The sequence below is a fragment of the Protomyctophum parallelum genome (genome assembly GCF_964188405.1).
Source record: "Protomyctophum parallelum genome assembly, chromosome: 5".
Taxonomy (NCBI): Eukaryota; Metazoa; Chordata; class Actinopteri; order Myctophiformes; family Myctophidae; genus Protomyctophum; species Protomyctophum parallelum.
The window spans coordinates 54,594,560-54,614,014 of record NC_139702.1 but is presented as its reverse complement, the minus strand read 5'-3'; the positions used below and the strand labels follow the sequence as shown (position 1 = coordinate 54,614,014).

At 41.9% G+C, this 19,455-nt stretch overlaps 2 protein-coding genes across 3 annotated transcripts; both read left to right on the top strand.

Moving 5' to 3' along the window:
• Positions 1-347: 347 nt before the first annotated feature.
• On the top strand, positions 348-6,898 carry cyp2u1 (cytochrome P450, family 2, subfamily U, polypeptide 1). Of its 2 annotated transcripts, none has more exons than XM_083764951.1 (5): positions 348-856; positions 1,461-2,111; positions 3,744-3,905; positions 4,333-4,500; positions 5,522-6,898. In XM_083764951.1, the coding sequence occupies exons 1-5, from the start codon at positions 418-420 to the stop codon at positions 5,719-5,721; spliced, it is 1,620 nt and encodes a 539-aa protein (XP_083621077.1). In that variant the 5' UTR covers positions 348-417; the 3' UTR covers positions 5,722-6,898. The 2 variants fall into 2 exon arrangements, with proteins under 2 accessions (XP_083621077.1, XP_083621078.1); XM_083764952.1 differs by having other exon boundaries at positions 3,744-4,006; positions 5,522-5,702.
• A 4,500-nt stretch (positions 6,899-11,398) lies between these two features.
• On the top strand, positions 11,399-18,972 carry hadh (hydroxyacyl-CoA dehydrogenase). The gene is made up of 8 exons (XM_083765651.1): positions 11,399-11,572; positions 11,955-12,083; positions 13,163-13,320; positions 14,140-14,266; positions 14,988-15,077; positions 15,164-15,236; positions 17,690-17,806; positions 18,540-18,972. The coding sequence occupies exons 1-8, from the start codon at positions 11,456-11,458 to the stop codon at positions 18,656-18,658; spliced, it is 930 nt and encodes a 309-aa protein (XP_083621777.1). The 5' UTR covers positions 11,399-11,455; the 3' UTR covers positions 18,659-18,972.
• The last annotated feature ends 483 nt before the right edge of the window (positions 18,973-19,455 follow it).

Genomic DNA, 19,455 nt, shown 5'->3' with positions numbered 1-19,455 from the left:
GCCTGGGTAAACCCCTCCCCCCTCGCCAGATAATATGAAATGTTGTCCAGCAGGGGGAGTGGGTTTACCCAGGCTAACCTGAACCCCCTCACGAGTCACGACCCCTGGGGGTCCCCGGACTCCACTATGAGAACCACTCGCCTACGTCATAGCGTAATGCGTATGGAGCATGGATCCATCCTATGGGATCATCCCATTTGTTGACGTCGATCGTGACACATCAAGCACGACACAGTTCTACCCGTAAACAATAACATGACAAAATCCAAGTTGACCAAGTTTGCGCAACATTACAGGAAAAACGTCTATTAGGGAAAAACGCGACTCAGGGGTGCAGGCATTCACCACGTACGTCCTTGTCTGATAAAGACTGAATACTATGGCCGCATAATTCACTTTGTCTTTGGTACCAAAAGCATGCGTTTGCTATTATGGATAGAGGAACTACGACCTATCCCGCTATGGCATGTAAGCTTTTTGTTATTGGTTGTATTCTGGACTGTCTATTATTCTATGTACATCTATAAAAAACGACGCTATCTTGCAAATATCCCCCCCGGTCCAAAACCATGGCCGATTGTGGGCAACTTCGGGTGGTTTCTCGTCCCCTCTTTCGTCTGGAAGAGGTTTCGAGGTCGACAGGAGCCCAGCAACAAGTCAACTGCATTATCGCCTCAGGTATTTCTGATGGAGCAAGCCAAAGTGTACGGTAACGTGTACAGCATTTTCGTGGGCAGTCAGTTGGTCGTTGTGCTGAACGGGTATGAAGTCATCAGGGATGCTCTGTCCAACCACGCAGAGGTGTTTTCAGACAGGCCGGATATTCCAGCCATCACCATCATGACTAAACGTAAAGGTGAGCGAGAGCGACTATAGAAGCGGTTCACTCACTATTACACGGATTATATGCACCCATTGCACCCCGTGAGTGTGCTGTGCAGCCCCATTAATTACGCAATTTCACCCCGTTTTGCGCAGCTTGCTAGATTTAATTGCAACGTTAACATCTACATAAACGCTCAGATTTCAAATATAGTGCCCATCCCCTGGCCACGGATGTTATAAATGTACACGGGCGGGTATTAGCACCCTTGCATTACATATTGTTCATAACTGTTCAATAAAAAGCATTTGATCCGATCGCCCGGTGTATCCGTTTTGGATGAAATCAGATCCTGCGGTCATTTTGTCAGTTTTATGCTTTCAACTACGCGATCCTATCGGTTGGGAGGTGTATTGCACTCTTGATAGGCCTACATTATAACTTTTTGAATTAAATGGGTTGATCTAGGATCATTCATAGGTAAAGTTAAAACAAATAGAACCATGTATGGCCCTATCTCTGGTGAGACCAGACCTAGTATGGGCCTTTACTGCAGAGAGCGAAATTATAAATAGACAAACAATTACCGCTGAAACTAAACACAAATTTATTTCCCTTTTTGTTTTGGACCTTAAAGGCATAGTCTTTGCACCATATGGTCCAGTGTGGAGAAAGCAGCGCAAGTTCTGCCACAGCACTCTTCGAACCTTCGGCCTGGGAAAGCTGAGCTTAGAACCCTGCGTCCTGGAGGGCCTGGCTGTAGTCAAAGAGGAACTGCTGAGACTCAGTGGGGAGTCAGGGGGACGGGGAATCGACCCCAGCCCTCTGGTAAGCAACGCTGTGTCCAACGTCATTTGCTTATTAAGTCTGGGTCAACGCTTCCACCACGAGGACCGTGAGTTCCGCACATTGCTGGACCTAATGGCACGTGGGATGGAGATCAGCGTTAACAGCCCTGCAGTACTCATCAACGTTTTTCCACCATTGTACCATCTTCCCTGTGGGGTCTTCAAGGAGCTCCGGCAGGTAGAAGGGGACATAACAGTGTTTCTGAAGAGGATTATTGCTAGGCATAGGGCAACGTTGGATCCTGGTAACCCCAGGGATCTTATAGATATGTACTTGATAGAGATGTTGGCTCAGCAAGCCAATGGTGAAATGGACAGCAGTTTTTCAGAAGACTACCTCTTTTATATAATAAGCGATTTCTTCATCGCCGGTACCGACACCACCGCTAATTCTTTCCTGTGGATCCTGCTCTATATGGTTTTATATCCGGATGTACAAGGTAATTAGTCATATAGGCCCAGTTCAGTTCATCCTTGTTTGAATGCTAGTTTAAAACATTTTCGGTAGGGATGTAACTAACGATTCACTCAACTTACGCAATTTGCAACACTAGATTTTTGAGGGGCGCTAGCCCATTCTATAACCAGCTATTAGGGTAAACTTTGTCTTACACAAACATTAATATCAATGAACAATGAATTGAGAAATTTACGTCAGAGCAAATCAGCTTATTAAATTCCCATGCGGAATTCCTTAACAGAGAGGATGGAAGTAGTTTAATAACAGTGTAATAACAGTGTATTGGTCCCTACAGTGACTCTGTGGCTACTTGCACCAGTGTTGGAGTTTGGAAGCACTCGTTTTCATTAACGCATTACAATGTGCAAATTCGAAACAGGTGGTACACAGGGCCGTTCAGTGACTTTGACGAGCACTTCCAAACTCCAACACTTCACCTGCATGGAATTTCTCAACAGAAAGTAGCTCATAATAACTTACCAAAAGGTAGCAAGCTAAAGTAAATGTCTGATTCTGTTCATATTTGCACCACTTTTATCATGTTAGTTTTAACCATTAGGTGGCAGTATGAGCTTGTAGTAAAATTACATCTGGCTGGATAATAGGTGGAATTGGAATGTTTGTGCATGATCTACTACAAGTGAAAGTTGCTCTGTCAAATTTGTACTCAAGTTACTTGCACTATATTTCACTTTCAAATAAAATTATAGCTGCAAGCTGCGATAAGATGGGTTCAAGCCATAAATGCAATAACGTAATAAAGAAAAAAGCTATTCACAATATGCACAATGAGCCATAGAAACACTTCAGAGAACTTGAGGTAAAGAAGACCACTCAACCAGTAAGACGCCCTGATGGCAAGAAGCGAGGTCACGCTGAAACAACAGAGCTTCTTAATACGGCACAGGAGTTAAACTATTAATCTGGTGTCCGTGAGGTCAGATGTAGAGTTGCTGGCCGGCTCCATATAGATCTAGGTGATGAATCCAGTCTTCTCCTTGTATGGCTATCCAGGGTTTGAAGAGGTCAGTGTCGTGATCTTCATATATGGAGAGCCAGGTGATGATAGTCAGCTCCACATATGGAGATCCATGAGTGTACAGGGTTTGATGAGGTCAGATCAACATATTGAATTAATTCAGTATTTACCATATAGAGCGTGACTGACAGGAGATGCCGATTTTCATAGTAAACTGCGACCTATGGTTGCAATTAACAAGTGATCGCTTTAAATATCTGGTTGGAGACTGGAGATTATGTCACTTTTTTGTTACGCTGTTTGGCTGGGGTTGTCTGTCAACGCTGTACTCCCGCAGCCAGCCATGCATTAGCACGGCCCAGACTCCAAACAAATGAATGGCAGTGCGATTTCAAGAGGGAGTGATTAACCAGGCTATGAAAATCGTTGACGTCAAGAGTGCATGGAGAAGATCATATAATTAATTCATGGGGAGATCTAAAGGCCGGAGGTCTTTTGATGAATGAGCTTCAGTTCTTCAGCGATTCTCACGAGTCGTCACAACCCTCTACCATATTGCCGAATTTCGTGGACATATTATAGGAGGGGCTTGGTTGCTTACTATGTTTAATTCTAACCATTGTAATTGTCCAGAGAAGGTCCAGGCAGAGATTGACGAGGTTGTGGGGAGAGATCGGGGCCCTTCCCTCACTGACAAGGGCATTCTGCCCTTCACTGAGGCCACCATCATGGAGGTACAGAGGATGACGGTAGTGGTTCCGCTGGCTATTCCTCACATGGCCTCGGATACCATAGGTAATATTTTGCCTACCTCTAACATTGACTGGACATACTCTTTTCCTGCAACTTCCTACAGGAACACCAGAAAGTTCCATACCATCATCAATACAGTGCATGTCATTGTCTATTCACATCTTTGCTGCAACCCAGTTACTATTTTCTCTATCTCATTTGTCATACTACATTTTATTCCACACAATTGCTGTAGAACTTTTACAGGCTTTGATTAAATAGCCAGCTTGTATATCGGCTTGTATTATCAGTGTTCAGATTCTTCACGAGTTGGTATAAAAAAGCCCACAAACCAACAATACAGAGTTTGTCATGTAACAATATCTGTGTGATAGACTATAGTCTATTATTACATTGAACCGATTAGTTCAAGCAATTCCCTTGTTAATTTATTTTCCTATAATGTGTATTTTGTATTGTATTTTGTCAGTTTTCAGAGGCTACACCATTCCCAAGGGAACTGTCATTGTCCCCAACTTGTGGTCTGTACACAGAGATCCAACTATGTGGGAGAACCCAGATGATTTCAACCCTGCACGCTTTCTGGACAATGAAGGGAGGTTGCAGAGGAAAGAGTGCTTCATGCCATTTGGGATTGGTAGGTCATACTGTTCACAGGTGAACCAGTTAAGACCTCATATGGCACGGTCAGTAGTGCTGTCACCTCACAGCTTGACAGTCCCGGGTTAGCCTCGATACCCAGGCTTTCATTTCGTCTGCGCGAAAGATGAAAGCCTGGAAAAAGCCGTGGGCTGAACCAGTCTAAAAGTGGGAGTCAACCCTTCCGGGTGGGCGTCGCTCTAAATGATGTGACGTAGCGCTGCACTAGGGGGGAGAGGAGGGGCCGGGGGTGACGGACAGATCGATGAGATCCAATCAGGGTGCGCGCATTTCTGAGGCGCGACCCGCCCCTCTAGACCAGAAATGTCTCTGCTTAGGTCAGGCTAGTCCCGGGTTAGATTCCCGCCGGGGACCCCCTACCCTAGGTGGGGTTGGCGAAACGGTTTGCATGTTCTTTCCATGTCCCCTAGGCCAGGGTACCCTCACAAAATGCTGCTGCAGGCAGTAATCCTGTTCTCTATACTGCCTCACCCTTGTCATAATACATTTTATTCCTGGGGCGCCTGCGATGGAGGGGGAAAGGAACTGGTTGGAATAACGTGTTTCTTCCATGGGTTAGGTCCTACCTAGGGAAACTCCCCCACTGTCAGGTGATAAGAAGCGGCCTGCTCAATTTTCATGCATAATTGGATCTCTGTGGACAGGAAGCATGAGCTCAGTTTGGGGCTTTCCCCTGGTTGGCAGAGGGAGAGTAGCACCCAGGATTACAGCTTAGCCTTAGGCAATTGCCACCGGGAAAACATCGGGTTACAAAATCGTGGGATCAAAACCTTTTTTTTTAAACTTTACAGGGCTCCGACATAGGTACATGAATGCATTTGTATTATTGGGTACAGATACATTTTGGGCCAATGATTCGCCATACAACTCGAAGATGTATGAAGATTCTATAAAGTGGGATATGTACTACTTCATATCTATCATCTATCTGTGTTTAATTATACCAGAGTAGAAGTAAATAGTGGACAATAAACATTCTCTTCTATTCTGTCTATCAGGTCGCAGGGTTTGTATGGGCGAACAGCTGGCTAAGATGGAGCTGTTTCTGATGTTCACCACCCTGATGCAGGCCTTCACCTTCAAGCTGCCAGAGGGGCAGGCTCCTCCCCAAATGCATGGTCGGTTTGGTCTGACCTTGGCTCCCTGCCCATTCACAGTGTGTGTGAGTCCTCGTACCTGGGGCTCCCAATCACTGTAAGGCGCTTAAGGGGAAATACTTCCTAAGCACCCAGAAAAGCCTACTTTAGTAGTAGCAGTAGCAGTCAACATAATATATGTTTTTAGGAAAGACCTATCTAAGTAACATAGGATAAGTCAATAGCTCAATAGGAATAATGAAGGTGAGATACACTGAGCTCCACTAATCAAGGTGGTCACGCCAACCCACTTTTCTTCTGTGTTTGCTCTGCGTACATCTATGGAGAGACTACCAGGAGGACTCCAGAGTCAACCCCCATCTCACTTTGACCAAGCTGACCAACCCATCTTGAATCCAGCTTTAGGCCAGTGTATTGATCGTGTTGAGAATTTATTAGGAAGATTCAGGCATAAGAATAACATACAGATCATAGGAAAAAGCCTGTTCCGGCAGCCCCTCAGGGCACAAGCCCCAACCCCAGACAGTTCTACAGCTGTTAATGTTCATATAAGGATCTGCGCTAAAGATAAGGGCAACACACAAATAGTTACACAGTATAGTGTATACATTTACTGACAGCGTGGAGGTTTCCGGTCAGCTGTTGGATGGATAGTGGCACATTGGTGAGGGAGCTTGCTGACATGAGATTGAATGGAAGGCAGAGAAATACACAATAATGCATAATGTATTTGGCATTCTAACATATCCATTACAATATAAACTGCCTCAATAATCTACGTACAGGTAATGCGTTGTGGTCCTGGTCCTATAGGCTCATGAAAACAATATGACAATCATGATTTCAATTACGCAGTGTTGTAAAATCGTGATTGTATTCATTCTCAAAAGAGAACTACCAGTCCTTGCAGTTGTATATACTGTACTGTACGTGTACGTCATGTCCAACTCTGAAGCAGGAGTATGTTTAGTATTATTCACATAAGGGCTCATGAAGCGCACGCTTCAGAGTGGATGACAATTCTCAAAAGTATGCACATTTGGTCCTACTTTTAGGCATAGGAGCAAATTTGAGAGGACCTGTGATGTCATGCCGTACTTTATATTTGTGTTTTTGAGTGGTGCAACCACTCCAAGGAACAGCAATGTCCTTGTTAACCTATGTGACTACCTGTGTGACTATGTACTGTATGTGACTACAGTATGTGACTTTAATGAGTACCAGTAGGGGCGCTGTTGTGCCAGAAACAGAGAGAGAGAGAGATAGTGCTGCACTGTTGCCTGCCAATATGAGAGAGAGAGAGGGAGGAGGAGGGGGGGAGGAGAGAGAGGGGAGTTGCACTAGCCTGGTTAATAAACCAGACCGAATCAGCCGTTGGCAAAAAAAATTGCCTACCGGCGGATTTCGGTCTGGAGAGGCTCAATTTTACGCCCATTTCCTACACACGAGAACGTGGGCGCCCAATAGGGACACGGTATGCAATATGGGCGGGCTTTGGTACAGTGACGTTCAATGCTTGAGACCTTTGACTGACAGTAGCTCTGACCAATTGCGTCAAAGAGAAAATGTTTCCCTGGAAATGAAATCCAAGCTGAGCCTCCCCAGACTAATATCCCGCGGATCCGTGCGATATTAGTCTGGTTTATTAACCAGGCTAGAGTTGCACCACTCAGTTCACACGGGTGTGATTTTTTCTATTCATTTAGTCATTAAGGTCCAGAATAAGAGGCATGCTCTGCCGGAAACATCGCAAAAAAAAGTTATGGCCATTTTTGTATACCACACCATAGCATAGACAACATATATATGGCAACATTTTCCAAATGTAATTATTCACAATGGCTGCCAGTCTATTAATTATGACGACCCACTTATCGATAGCTATTTCCAGCTTTTGGTATTATTATACGCGGATGACACAATTATCATGTCAAATACAAAGGAGGGATTGCAGAAGGCAATAGACCTGATGTGTGGTTTTTGTGAAAAATGGAAATTGAAAATCAATAGTGAAAAAACAAAGGTCACAGTCTTTGGATGTAGAAAAGCAAATTAAAGTTTGTCTGTAATGGAGTCAACCTAGAGCTTGTCCATAGTTTCAAATACCTTGGAGTTATTATGAACTATAATGGATCATTTAAGATTGCTATCGAAGAATTACACAAGCAGGCCTCACGTGCCATGTACTCCCTCCTTAGTAAATGTAGATAATTTGATTTACCAGTAAATGTTGCATTGGATCTTTTCGACAAATTGGTCTCACCAGTCATGCTGTACACATGTGAAATCTGGGGGTTCGAAAAACTAGAAAAATTACATCTTACAAACTAGAAAAATACCTTCTATGTGAATACCGTAAGTATAGACAGGCTATTTGCAACCTTAGGCTAAACAACACAAGAATCCCAAAGGTCATCGGTAGATATAAAGGATTGGAAAGAAGTCAGAGGATTTGTAACCTAATGAAGCCAGAATTGGAGATGAGTATCATGTTTTGTTGGAATGTAAGAATACTGGCATTATGAATTTCAGGCAAAAATACCTGCCACTTTATTACTAAAATCTGAAAAACAAAAAGTAATCTATAAATTGGGTGCTTTTCTGAAAAATGTTCTTCCACTGTACAAATAGGGAAAGCCTTCCGATATGTCTATGTATATCGTGTAATCTGTAATGTATTGTATACTTTCGATTGTATACTTTTATATGAATCTGTGCTCCAAACCATGTGATCATGGTCGTGAGTTAAATAAATTTAGGCCATAGCCTAAATTCATTATAAACATTATAAAATCTCAGAGGATATGGCTCTAAAATGAGCGTCGTCAATAATTGTGTGATACAATATGAAAGTCGTCAATAATTGTGTGATACAATATAAAGATGAGCTAAAACAGTCATGCAGTTCTAATAGCCCATACACACTAAACTGAATTGTCCTGACTACTACAGAGAGACTATACATCAAGAGATAAGTCTGTTGAAAAAGTTCCTTTGTGCACGGCACACGGGCACACACTACTCACCACACAGACTGTTGGCTGATGGTGCTGTTGTGTGTTATCTGCCTACATGTGAGGAAATGAGAGTAAACTAGAAAAAGTGCCCTTCTGGGCACAGGTCTCCACCAGGATAGGAATGTAGGACATTGCAGCTTGCCTTCATCTGGTGGTTGGATAAAAGGGCAACAAAAGTAAATAAAAACACTTTTCGGACAGTTATAGCGCCACCTTGAGGCTGAGTTGAAATTGTTCATGTGGCATTTCGTCCTCGGCCTAGTGGGAATGTGGGTGCACAATTTCACGGAAATCACGCGATGTGTTCATGATTTGCAGCATTTTGTTTGAAACTGAGCACTCCTGTGAACTTTGGAAGCCAATCTTAACCAATCAGGATGGAGTCTGAGAAATCTGAAAGACCGGTTTCGACCGGGTTAACGGTGGCCGAGATTAGCTGCTCACGGACACACACACACACACACGGACGGACGGACGGACACACGGACGGACGGACGGAGTGCAAAACATACTCTCCCCCATGCCTTCGGCCTGGTGGAGACAATAACTCGGACAGCAACCACTAAAGAAGGCTTAATTGTTATTGCAGTGACTGCCCTGTTTTGTGAAAGACTTTTTCCTCCACAATTCCACTAACTAATCACTAGTCTGGATAAACGTGTGCCCTTGCTTGGTTGGATGAGTGACAAATGCTTACAACTGATTTTCTGCCACAGACGCTTATCGAAGGCCAGACAGTCCACCGACATGAAGAGGCCAAGAGGGCTAGAGAATTTCTTCCTGAATTTCAGTGAGTGTGGTGCTTAAGCCCTATAACCACACCAAAGGCTCAAGACGGTTTTAGCGTTGTCCCTGCGGTGTGATATGTCTTGTTGCAAGTTGACCCTAGTGATTCAACGCATGGAATTCAATGGCCGAAACCACACCAAAGGGTTTTAGAGTTAACTCCTTGCAACCGTTTGGACCCAAGGAGTTGCATGGTGACCCTTTGGTGTGGTTAGGGCTTTAGTCATCCTGTTTGTACCTCACCTACTCTGAAGAGAGTTATAAGGAGGAATGTGTTTGGGAAGTACAGATGTGGAATAAGTGCAGTTATTTGCCCATACCTAAATACTTGAAAGAAAACAAGAAAGAAAACATTTCTTTTATTTTTTTTGTCGTATTCAATCATTTTACTGACACAGAATATAATTTCTGAATGATTTAATTATGTAATTAAGAACGTTGACTGTGATTAACCAATCTGTAGCTATCATGTCTCACTTCAATATTTATGTATGGTCAGATTTGGTTATTGTCAGGCTGTCAGTCAATAAAGGCTTAAGGCTATATCTTATAGCTTTGTTGTGATTTTTGTGGGGTTTTTTTGCATACACAGCATCCTGTGTCCTGAATGCTAATTTAACTTGTGTAGGGACTATAGGAGGAACCATTCTCTCAATACACCAATAAGGAATCTTGCTGTGTATTTAATATACTAGTCCTTACCCGTTCTGAATATATGAACAGCAAATGATATTCAGTGTGGGTAATGCGATGTAATAGATCACATTACTGATAGGCAGGGAATAGTTTACAGATGATCTTGGGAAGTTGGGTTATAGGCACAAAAGTATAGGCTAATATGGATTGATGGATGGATAGATAATGTTGCTGGTGGCCAACCGATAACCCTAGCGGCTACCCTAACCCTAACCGATAACCCTAAGGGCTGCTGGTGAACCGAGCAAATGAAAACAAAAGCCTACGGGGCACCCGCACTCTTATAACTTCTTCCCCGTTATGAGCCTACACTCCTGAGGGGAAGGGGCGGGGGGGGGGGCAAGTGGACTGTAGGACATAATGTTATAGTTGTAGATTTTCCTATGCAAGTCAATGGGAAAAATGTATTCACTAATAGATGCTGTAGTACAATCATAAGTACACCATTGATGTGTGATGTATATTTGTTGGTAATATTCTGCATAGAAATGAAGCTATTGAATATTTTCACTTTCGGTGACAGTAAAAACAATATCTGTACAGTAAATATGACAGTTGCGTCGGTAAAATGTAGCCTAGCTGGATTCTGGGAGCGTGCAGATCTTTTTTGCCGAGATGTGTGCTAATAGTGTGGCTCGGTCGGAGATAGACCACGGACAAATAAACGGGTTTTTATTCACTAATAAATTCATTATTAATGTTATTGAAAAAATGGCTTCGTTAAGACCTCCATATTATTATGGTCAATGCCTGTGTGAAAAGTGGGAGCGATTGGTGCAGGCAATGAGGAGATACGCCGGTGTTTCTGACATTCATTCAGACATTGACTGAATTATAGTATGATATATATATATATATATATATATAGCAGTGAGCCAGTGATTATAGCAAAGTGAACAGTGCTGTTACTTATATACTTGTCTCTTTAGTCTTTACACCTTTCACCTACTACACTACACACTACAAAAGTGTGTCAGGGGTCATAGAATTGTCTCCTGTAATGGTATGTGAACTGACCTTCTTGTAGACTAGATCCCATTGCTCAGAGGGGATGTCGAGTTCAGTGGCTGCTTAGTTGCCAGGCAACCCCTCTTCATACAAAACAGCCAATATAACATTTGCAAATTTATAATACGAATTCAGTTCATTACTGAACCCAACACATAATGTACTACTGGTTATATATAAATTATATATAGCCTCGTTTACCAGCCTTTTTGGTGGCCTTAATATGGCCTATCACAGGAGCCATCCCCCCAGGCGATAGGATACACATAACTTATCTATGCGGTTGCAAGCAGCTATATCTGCTACACTGACATTGCGTTTTTAAATCATGGCGTTTGTCACTCACCATTTATCCAGAGGGTTCTCATCTTCGGCCGTCAGAAATGTGGTCATAAAGAATATTACTATTATTGGAGGTGGACAAATGGGTGCTGGAATTGCTCAGGTATGTATATACTTGCCAGTGTGAACTGCTCGTGCTAACGTTAACTAGCTAAACATTAGCAGCTGCTTATGAATGAAGCCTTGGCTTAGTTGAACTGCAAGTTTAGCAACACACCTTCTAAAACCAGTGAAGGCAAATATATAATGTATACTATGTATAGTATAGCAAAAAGTACATTTAGCCAAATAATGCATGGACTTTATTCATTGCATGCCTGCAGCCTTACATATAGTGACAACTTTGTAATCATTACCTTACCATTATTACCAACATGCACTTATCTATATTTTTAAAAAGTCAGTATTATCTGAAATTCGAGCTTGCCAACTTAAGAAAGCAAAGGCGGTGGACTGTTTAGCTGTAAACAATGCGTTTTTGACAGGTTGCTGCAGCGACTGGCCACACAGTGACGCTGGTCGACCAGCAAGAAGACATCCTGAAGAAAGCTGTGGCAGGAATCGAAGGAAGTCTGAAGAGAGTGGTGAAGAAGAAGTTTGCTGATAAGCCAGAGGTCAGAGAAAGAAAGTCCAGGGATGTGTTTACATTGTGGTCCTATCATGTGGCCGCCCATCCATCGCACGAGACTCGATCGGAGTTATTTTTTACTGCTGTTTATTAACACCACTGTGCTGTAAAACACCGTAGAACTGACATACAAAACAAGACAACAAACAAAACAATTAACTTGGGACATTCATGGTTTCATCCACAATACATGACTTTCACAATAAGAAAAAATATATATACAATACTGACCACTTTGCTTGCTTGCACATGAATGGGGGGGTCGACTTGGATCCTTCTTTCTTGAAAACCCTCTGTTTTCTCTATTTTACTTTACTTTCTATTATTTCTTTACTTCTTCTGGTCTACATGCTTTCTTCCTTCTGCACAGAGCTCTCTCTCTCAGGCCCCTTTTCCACCGGTTGGTTCCCAATGGGAACCGGTTCAGTTCTTTTTGGTTTTTAGTCCATGAGCCAGAGCTCCAAAATTGAAACGTTAATTATGAATTGAGTGTGCAAAACCATACCTATATTAGATTATTATCACCATGAAATTTCCCCAATTGAGTACTTACACGAAGAAAATGATTTATTGTATTACAAATTTTACATTTTTGAATATGCAAATGAGGCATTATGTAGGAAAATATGCAAAATAGTCGAAAATATGATAAAGCTTTACTGTGGAAGGGTTATCGTGTTTTAATTTACTTGTATTGATCCTATAAACAATTTAATATAGGGTATAGTTTCCCACCAATTTTAGAGCTCTGGCTCATGGACTAAAAACCAAAAAGAACTGAACCGGTTCCCATTGGGAACCAACCGGTGGAAAAGGGGTCTCAGTGATCTGCCCACTCTCCTTCAGTGTAATGAAACTTCTGCCCTCTCTCACTCACAAACGGGTGTAACCAACAAGCTTAATTATCAGAGCACAGATGCAACCAAGACACATACTTGAAAACCCTCAACACCCCCAAAAGGACACATACAGAAACATGAAAACCTTGACATGGCTGCAGTAACATCCTATGTAATTCATCAAAAACCAGTGTGATAATCAGAACCTCTTTTTCATATGTTGCAGGCGGGAACAGCGTTCATCCAGAATGTAATGAAGAATGTGTCCATTTCAACAGACGCTGCATCTGCAGTTCAAAGTACAGACCTGGTGCTGGAAGCCATTGTAGAAAACCTCAAAATCAAACAGAGTCTGTTTGGTGGGCTGGATAAAGTGGCCCCATCGTAAGCACAGTCTCCCATTTGTTTTATTGCATTAATAAACACTCACACAATGAGTTTTGTTTTGTACACCTGTGAAAAAGGAAGGCCACTGATGCATACAGCAGGAGAATAATTGAAGGAGCTGGTGGTACGCACTACGCAGATCAACTTCCTGACACAGTCCCTGGCCTGTTTGTTTAGTTTAATCACAATTGACATCATTGGCTGTATCTATAGTCAGCACCTAATGTTGTGGAACCAACATATGAATGTTAATGTTCACCTAAAAGTGGTAGCAACCATGTTGTTTGGGTTTGCTAGGACTAAATCCCAACCATGCCTTTTCTTATGTCATTTCCCTCATTGTCTCATTTGCATTGTTAATCTGTCTGTAAATGTGAATACTGTAAGTCTTTAGAATATCACTTGAAAGACAGCATTATTCTTTCCGTTGCATGTGTCGTATTGTTAGCCATTCGTGATCAATGCAGTACAGTCTGTGTTGAAGATGAGAAGGCATCACTAGGCTGACGGTTCTCACGTCATTCTGTGGCTCATGGGAACAGAACATAACCTCGTCACCATCTCCTTTACGTTTCATCTGCTGTCATTTTTGTGTAAACTGGACAGCTCGTGGCTATTTCTGTTCAAAGTCCTTTTGCATTGTAAAAACTGCATTCAGAATACATTTGGACTTCAAATGGCAATTCTGATCTGTTGTGCAAAACAAATCTTCAGGTAGCAGACAGAAATAGAAAGTATTAAGAGGCAGAAATCGATTGATGTTATTAACGTGTGTGTGTGTTTGTTCGTGTTCCTTCCTTCCCTTCCATGTTTTAGTCACACCATCTTTGCCAGTAACACATCATCTCTGCCCATCACTGACATCGCTAGTGCCACCAGTAGACTCGACAGGTTTGGTGGCCTGCACTTCTTCAACCCCGTCCCGGTGATGAAGCTTGTAGAGGTACTGTAACTTGTATGGGTGTTTTCACAGCTTTAGGTAGTTCTGCTCAGTTTGTACAGATGACCCAGAGAAGATCCGACAGCAATAGAGTTGTCGTTTAACTAGATAATTTGACGATGATTACCCAATACCAGTGTTGATTTCGTCAACTAAAACTATGGTGAAAAATGTTCGTCGACTACCTTTTTTCACAGATAAACGAAATAAAAACAAAGATATGACTAAAACTAAGACTAAATATATTGACTTTCATCGACGAATAAAAACTCGACTAAAATGTCGTAGTGTTGTTGGGTGTTGCGCTCTGAAAATAGCAGATTAACAAGTTCGCACTGCAACGTGTTGTGAGTTTGTAGATTGGCTATTTTCAGTATACAACCAAGTGTAAAATCAGGCATTACGGCGGCATCGAGGCCTGACAAAATACATATTAGTCGACTAAAACTACACTAAAATGAAAACATTTCAGATTACTAAATGGAATTCTATTCAAAAAACGAAATAAACACTACCCGTATACAACTTGTTCTGTCAAAGGATGAATTGTATATTAAAAACAACGGGATCATATGTATCCTAAATCTATTGCAGAAAGAAATGCAACGTGATTGTTTGCAACGAGCATTGTAGTCTATCAAAAGTTGGATGATTGATTTCAGCTGCAGCCAAAAAACGATCTTTACCTCCGAGTCCGTTTCATCAAAGTCTGCATCTTCCACAGGTCATCGGAACATCCTCAACAAGCCAAGAAACGTTTGATTCCCTCCTGAACTTCAGTAAAGCACTTGGAAAGACACCCGTGTCCTGCAAAGTATGGTCGGCTCGGTTATTCCAACATGTCAAGTGATTCTTTCAAATGGTTATTTGAATAGTCTTAACTCACTCTCTGTCTTTCAGGATACTCCTGGATTCATTGTAAATCGCCTCCTTGTTCCCTACATGATGGAGGCCATCCGCTTGAATGAGAGAGGTACGGTACAGTCTTTATAACGGTCAAATGTGCATGTTGGTGAACAAAGGACACACAAACCCCTTAAAATTGACCAGCATTGAATCTCAACCATTGTGCCATTACACTTAAAGCAGAATTCCGGATTAGCCGTTTTCGAATCCAGTCATTACTGTTATATCCAATAACAAGTGGTACAGGTGAAACATTAAATGCCATCATCCACGGCGCAGCTCCAATCGTAGGTCTTAGGCTAAATCGCTTATTTTGATCGCTCAAAAATTATTACTTTTTCTACACATCTGTCTTTCATAATGAACAAAGTCTTTGCCCAGTGTTTTGTCCCAAAGGGGCTTCTGTAACAAGGTGAACAAGCCAATGATCCAGCGTGCATGATAAACAAATTATATACCAATTGTGACCACAATAGTGGGTTAGCCGCAATTTGCAACTCTAGATTTTTTTACAATGGGCTGAATCTAGAGTTGCAACAGCCTCCATCCACTTCCTATTCATCTTTTTTGGTTTGTGATCTGCTTGTCTTAAATGACGTTAAACTCACCAACATTGCAGCTGCAGTCCAAGCTTGAATTATCCTCTTTCAATCTGCCGAGCTTGTTTTTCATAAAAATCCCCCGTAGACATGTTATGAGCTACTTTCTGTCCAAAATATTCCACAAGTATTATTCCGAGCCGCCATTTTGTATTTTCTCAACATGCCGTAAAACAAGACGTGAGGGGGAGCGCTTGTTTAATAGAAGGCTGTGCATGACGGGGCGTCGCGTTGCGTCGGCCTCTTCTTTGGGTGTCTTACCTGCGCAGGTAAGATTCTATTAAACAAGCGCTCCCCCTCACGTCTTGTTTTACGGCACGTACAAATGGCGGCTCGGAATAATACTTGTGGAATATTTTGGACAGAAAGTAGCTCATAACATGTCTACGGGGGATTTTTATGAAAAACAAGCTCGGCAGATTGAAAGAGGATAATTCAAGCTTGGACTGCAGCTGCAATGTTGGTGAGTTTAACGTCATTTAAGACAAGCAGATCACAAACCAAAAAAGATGAATAGGAAGTGGATGGAGGCTGTTGCAACTCTAGATTCAGCCTAGCCCTACAAGCAGAACCCAATGCTACTGAAGTTTCTGACATTTTTTAGACCCAGAGCATGGGGTCCTATTCCAGCTCCACCCTGCCACCGGGTACGCGCACACAAATACACGTAAACAACTTCGGAAACGTCCTTCTGCGCTCTTTGACGGCTTCTTTTCCTTTGAGGGCTTCTGAATCTGTGAACTATAAGTAGCTATAAATACCGCTGCGAATATCTCCTGTGGCGCAGAAGCCGTTAAGTAATTTTTTTTAAATCTTTGTTTGACCGATTTGGTCGCTTTGATTCTTCTTTTCCTTCCTTGTTTATTGACACCTCATTGTACCGCCTATCTGGCTAGCTAGTGGCGCTATAGCTATGACAGCAGATCAGAGGCAGGAACGTAGCCGGCACAAGCCAACCGCACATCGGGAGGCGGTACAATAAACGGTAAATAAACAAGAAGAATCAAAGCGACCAAATCGGTCAAACAAAGCTTTATGGAGGGTTCCGAGAGGGGCTAGATTCAGCCCATTGTAAAAAAATCTAGAGTTGCAAATTGCGGCCAAATAGTGGGTATAACTGCTCCTAAACCATCTTCATCTGGTGCAGAAATAAGACAACGTCCCAACTGATATCGAGAGGGCTTTTTATTTATCCCAAGCGACAACGTGAAAAACTGCAACACAAAACATAACTATATTATATTATTTTAAACGCAATGAAACATGAAATATGAATGTCCTTGTTGTCGGTCAATCATGATGTCCGTATTATATATAAACAAACAATGAGATGTACACAAACAATTAAACGATCGACAGAATTACACCACTGTTTACAAACAAACAAAACAACTGGGAACATACCGTATGCGCATTCTGCACAGACTTTTAGGAGTTCAGTTAAGTTCTTGTTCTTTTTTATATTATTTTCTTTCTTATCTTTTGTGGAGACTCTGACATGAAAGAGCTCCTCTCTTCACCTCTGATCTGTTTGTTCTGCTCAAACATGCCCAAACCCAACAGGTGATTGAAATGAGGTGATTAGCTGCTTACTGTAGGTGAGCCTAATTCAACCTGCCCATGATGAAACAGACAGACCACAAATTCAGAGCACTGTCTCACCATGCATTTACCATACAAATACCGAAATATACAGTTTGTTGCCCAAATAAACATACTGTACATACAATGTTCACATATTATCAATTTTCAGAAAGGTAAGCAATAAAATAGAATATTACAAAATACCCATTGCTGGGGACAGCTACAGTGGGCGTCAAAAAATCCAGTATAATTGCTCTCTGCAGCCTGATCTTCTCTATTAGAATAGAGTCCTGTTCCCTGCAGTGTTCCATGGCTTGTTCTCATTGTTTCCCTGCAGGTCACGGATCCAAAGAAGACATTGACATTGCTATGAAGCTTGGTGCTGGATATCCCATGGGTCCTTTTGAGCTGCTGGACTACGTAGGACTGGACACGGCCAAGTTCATCATGGATGGTGAGCAGAACCCTTTTTAACTCATTCTGACCTGAGATCAGATTCATACGAGGTTTCCACTGGACACACACTGGTCTGATGAACCCATTCTGACCTGAGATCAGATTCTAAAAATATCAGTCGTTCTTCGATTTTTCAAAAATAGCAGACCTACAAGCTCGTATCGCGCCACTCGGTGGCGCGATATGAGCTTGTAGATCTGCTATTTTTCAATAGATAAAGCATAACATGATGCTAACACCAAAATGGGTGCCCGGTCATAATGGGTTAAAATGAATATGAATATTTGATCTTAAACTGAGAGGGCAGCTGCCAGTCAGTGGAAGAGCCTCTAAATATTGTAAACAAGACGTTGGTTCAGTCATACTGATACATGTTGACCTAGATGTGTGTTAAGTATTTTACAATACGACTCAGCCAATCAGGACTGGAACTACCCACTTTAGATACATAATCCACAAGACATACACAACATAAGTGTACTATTGTGTATTGTCTTGTGGTTCTTGTGGTGGGTTGTCTTTTTATTAGGCCTACCTTTTTAATACTTGCAGTACCGCTGCTGTGACAAACTTGCAAACCACTCCACTCAACAGTGTAGCCTTCAGAATTGGATTTACGATGATTTTGAAGCGAGACAGTCCTAGATTAAAATCGGAATCCCAAATCCACCTACTACTGTACTTGTAAAGATTCAAAGCAAAATAAACCTAAATCTTCGTGTCATTTTCAGGCTGGAGTGCCATGGATCCAGGCAACCCACTCTTTGCCCCCAGTGAGATGCTGAACAAGTTGGTTGCAGAGGGCAAATATGGCAAAAAGACAGGAGAAGGCTTCTACAAGTATAAATAACAAGTGCTAGCAACTCTTCTAACAACACGGCTAGACTCACCCAGAGTAAATAACCACAACCTGAACATAGGTGAAGTGGGAGTCACTGGGAAACCCTGTTGAGTCTCAGGAAAAGGACTGATGAAAAGCATGATTAAAAAAAAAGCATTGGTTCATCATGGCAACGCTGATTATGCTGCTAGGCCTTAACCTGTGTGCCTTCTAAGGAAAACATATTTGGTCCATGGTTCTGGTTAGACTATTGTGTCTTGAATGTCATCTTTAAATGTTTGTATCAAAGAGACTAGTAATAAATGGTTCTATAAAATGCTTTACACTGTTCTCATGCTTATAATTGTTTAATGCAGATGTGGTGTTAAGGACATTAGTGAAGATAACCGAACATACACAGGATTGTTCTAACCTACTAACTAAATCAATGCAGTTATGTTTTCCTACCGTTGCCTGTAATCCACCCTGAAAAAGCAATGATTACTAGGTTATGGCTATATTTTAATATAAAATGTATTCAGTAGTATACTGTTTGGTGGCACTGCAGACATGATCGTTTTTCTCATATTTTAATTGAATTTCCAATATTCACACAGTGCTTAGAGCAATATTTCCAGACAGTATTAGGAGCTTCTATGATTATTTATCTGACATGACTTAAAATAATGTGGTTTACCTAAAACCTACTTGGAAAGCGTTGTTAATCAGTCTTGGTACCACCCTGTACCACAGGGTGGTGCTGTTTTACTAGAAATACAAGGAGCTGAAAGGCCCAATTCGGAAACGGGCCTATAAATAGAATTCCT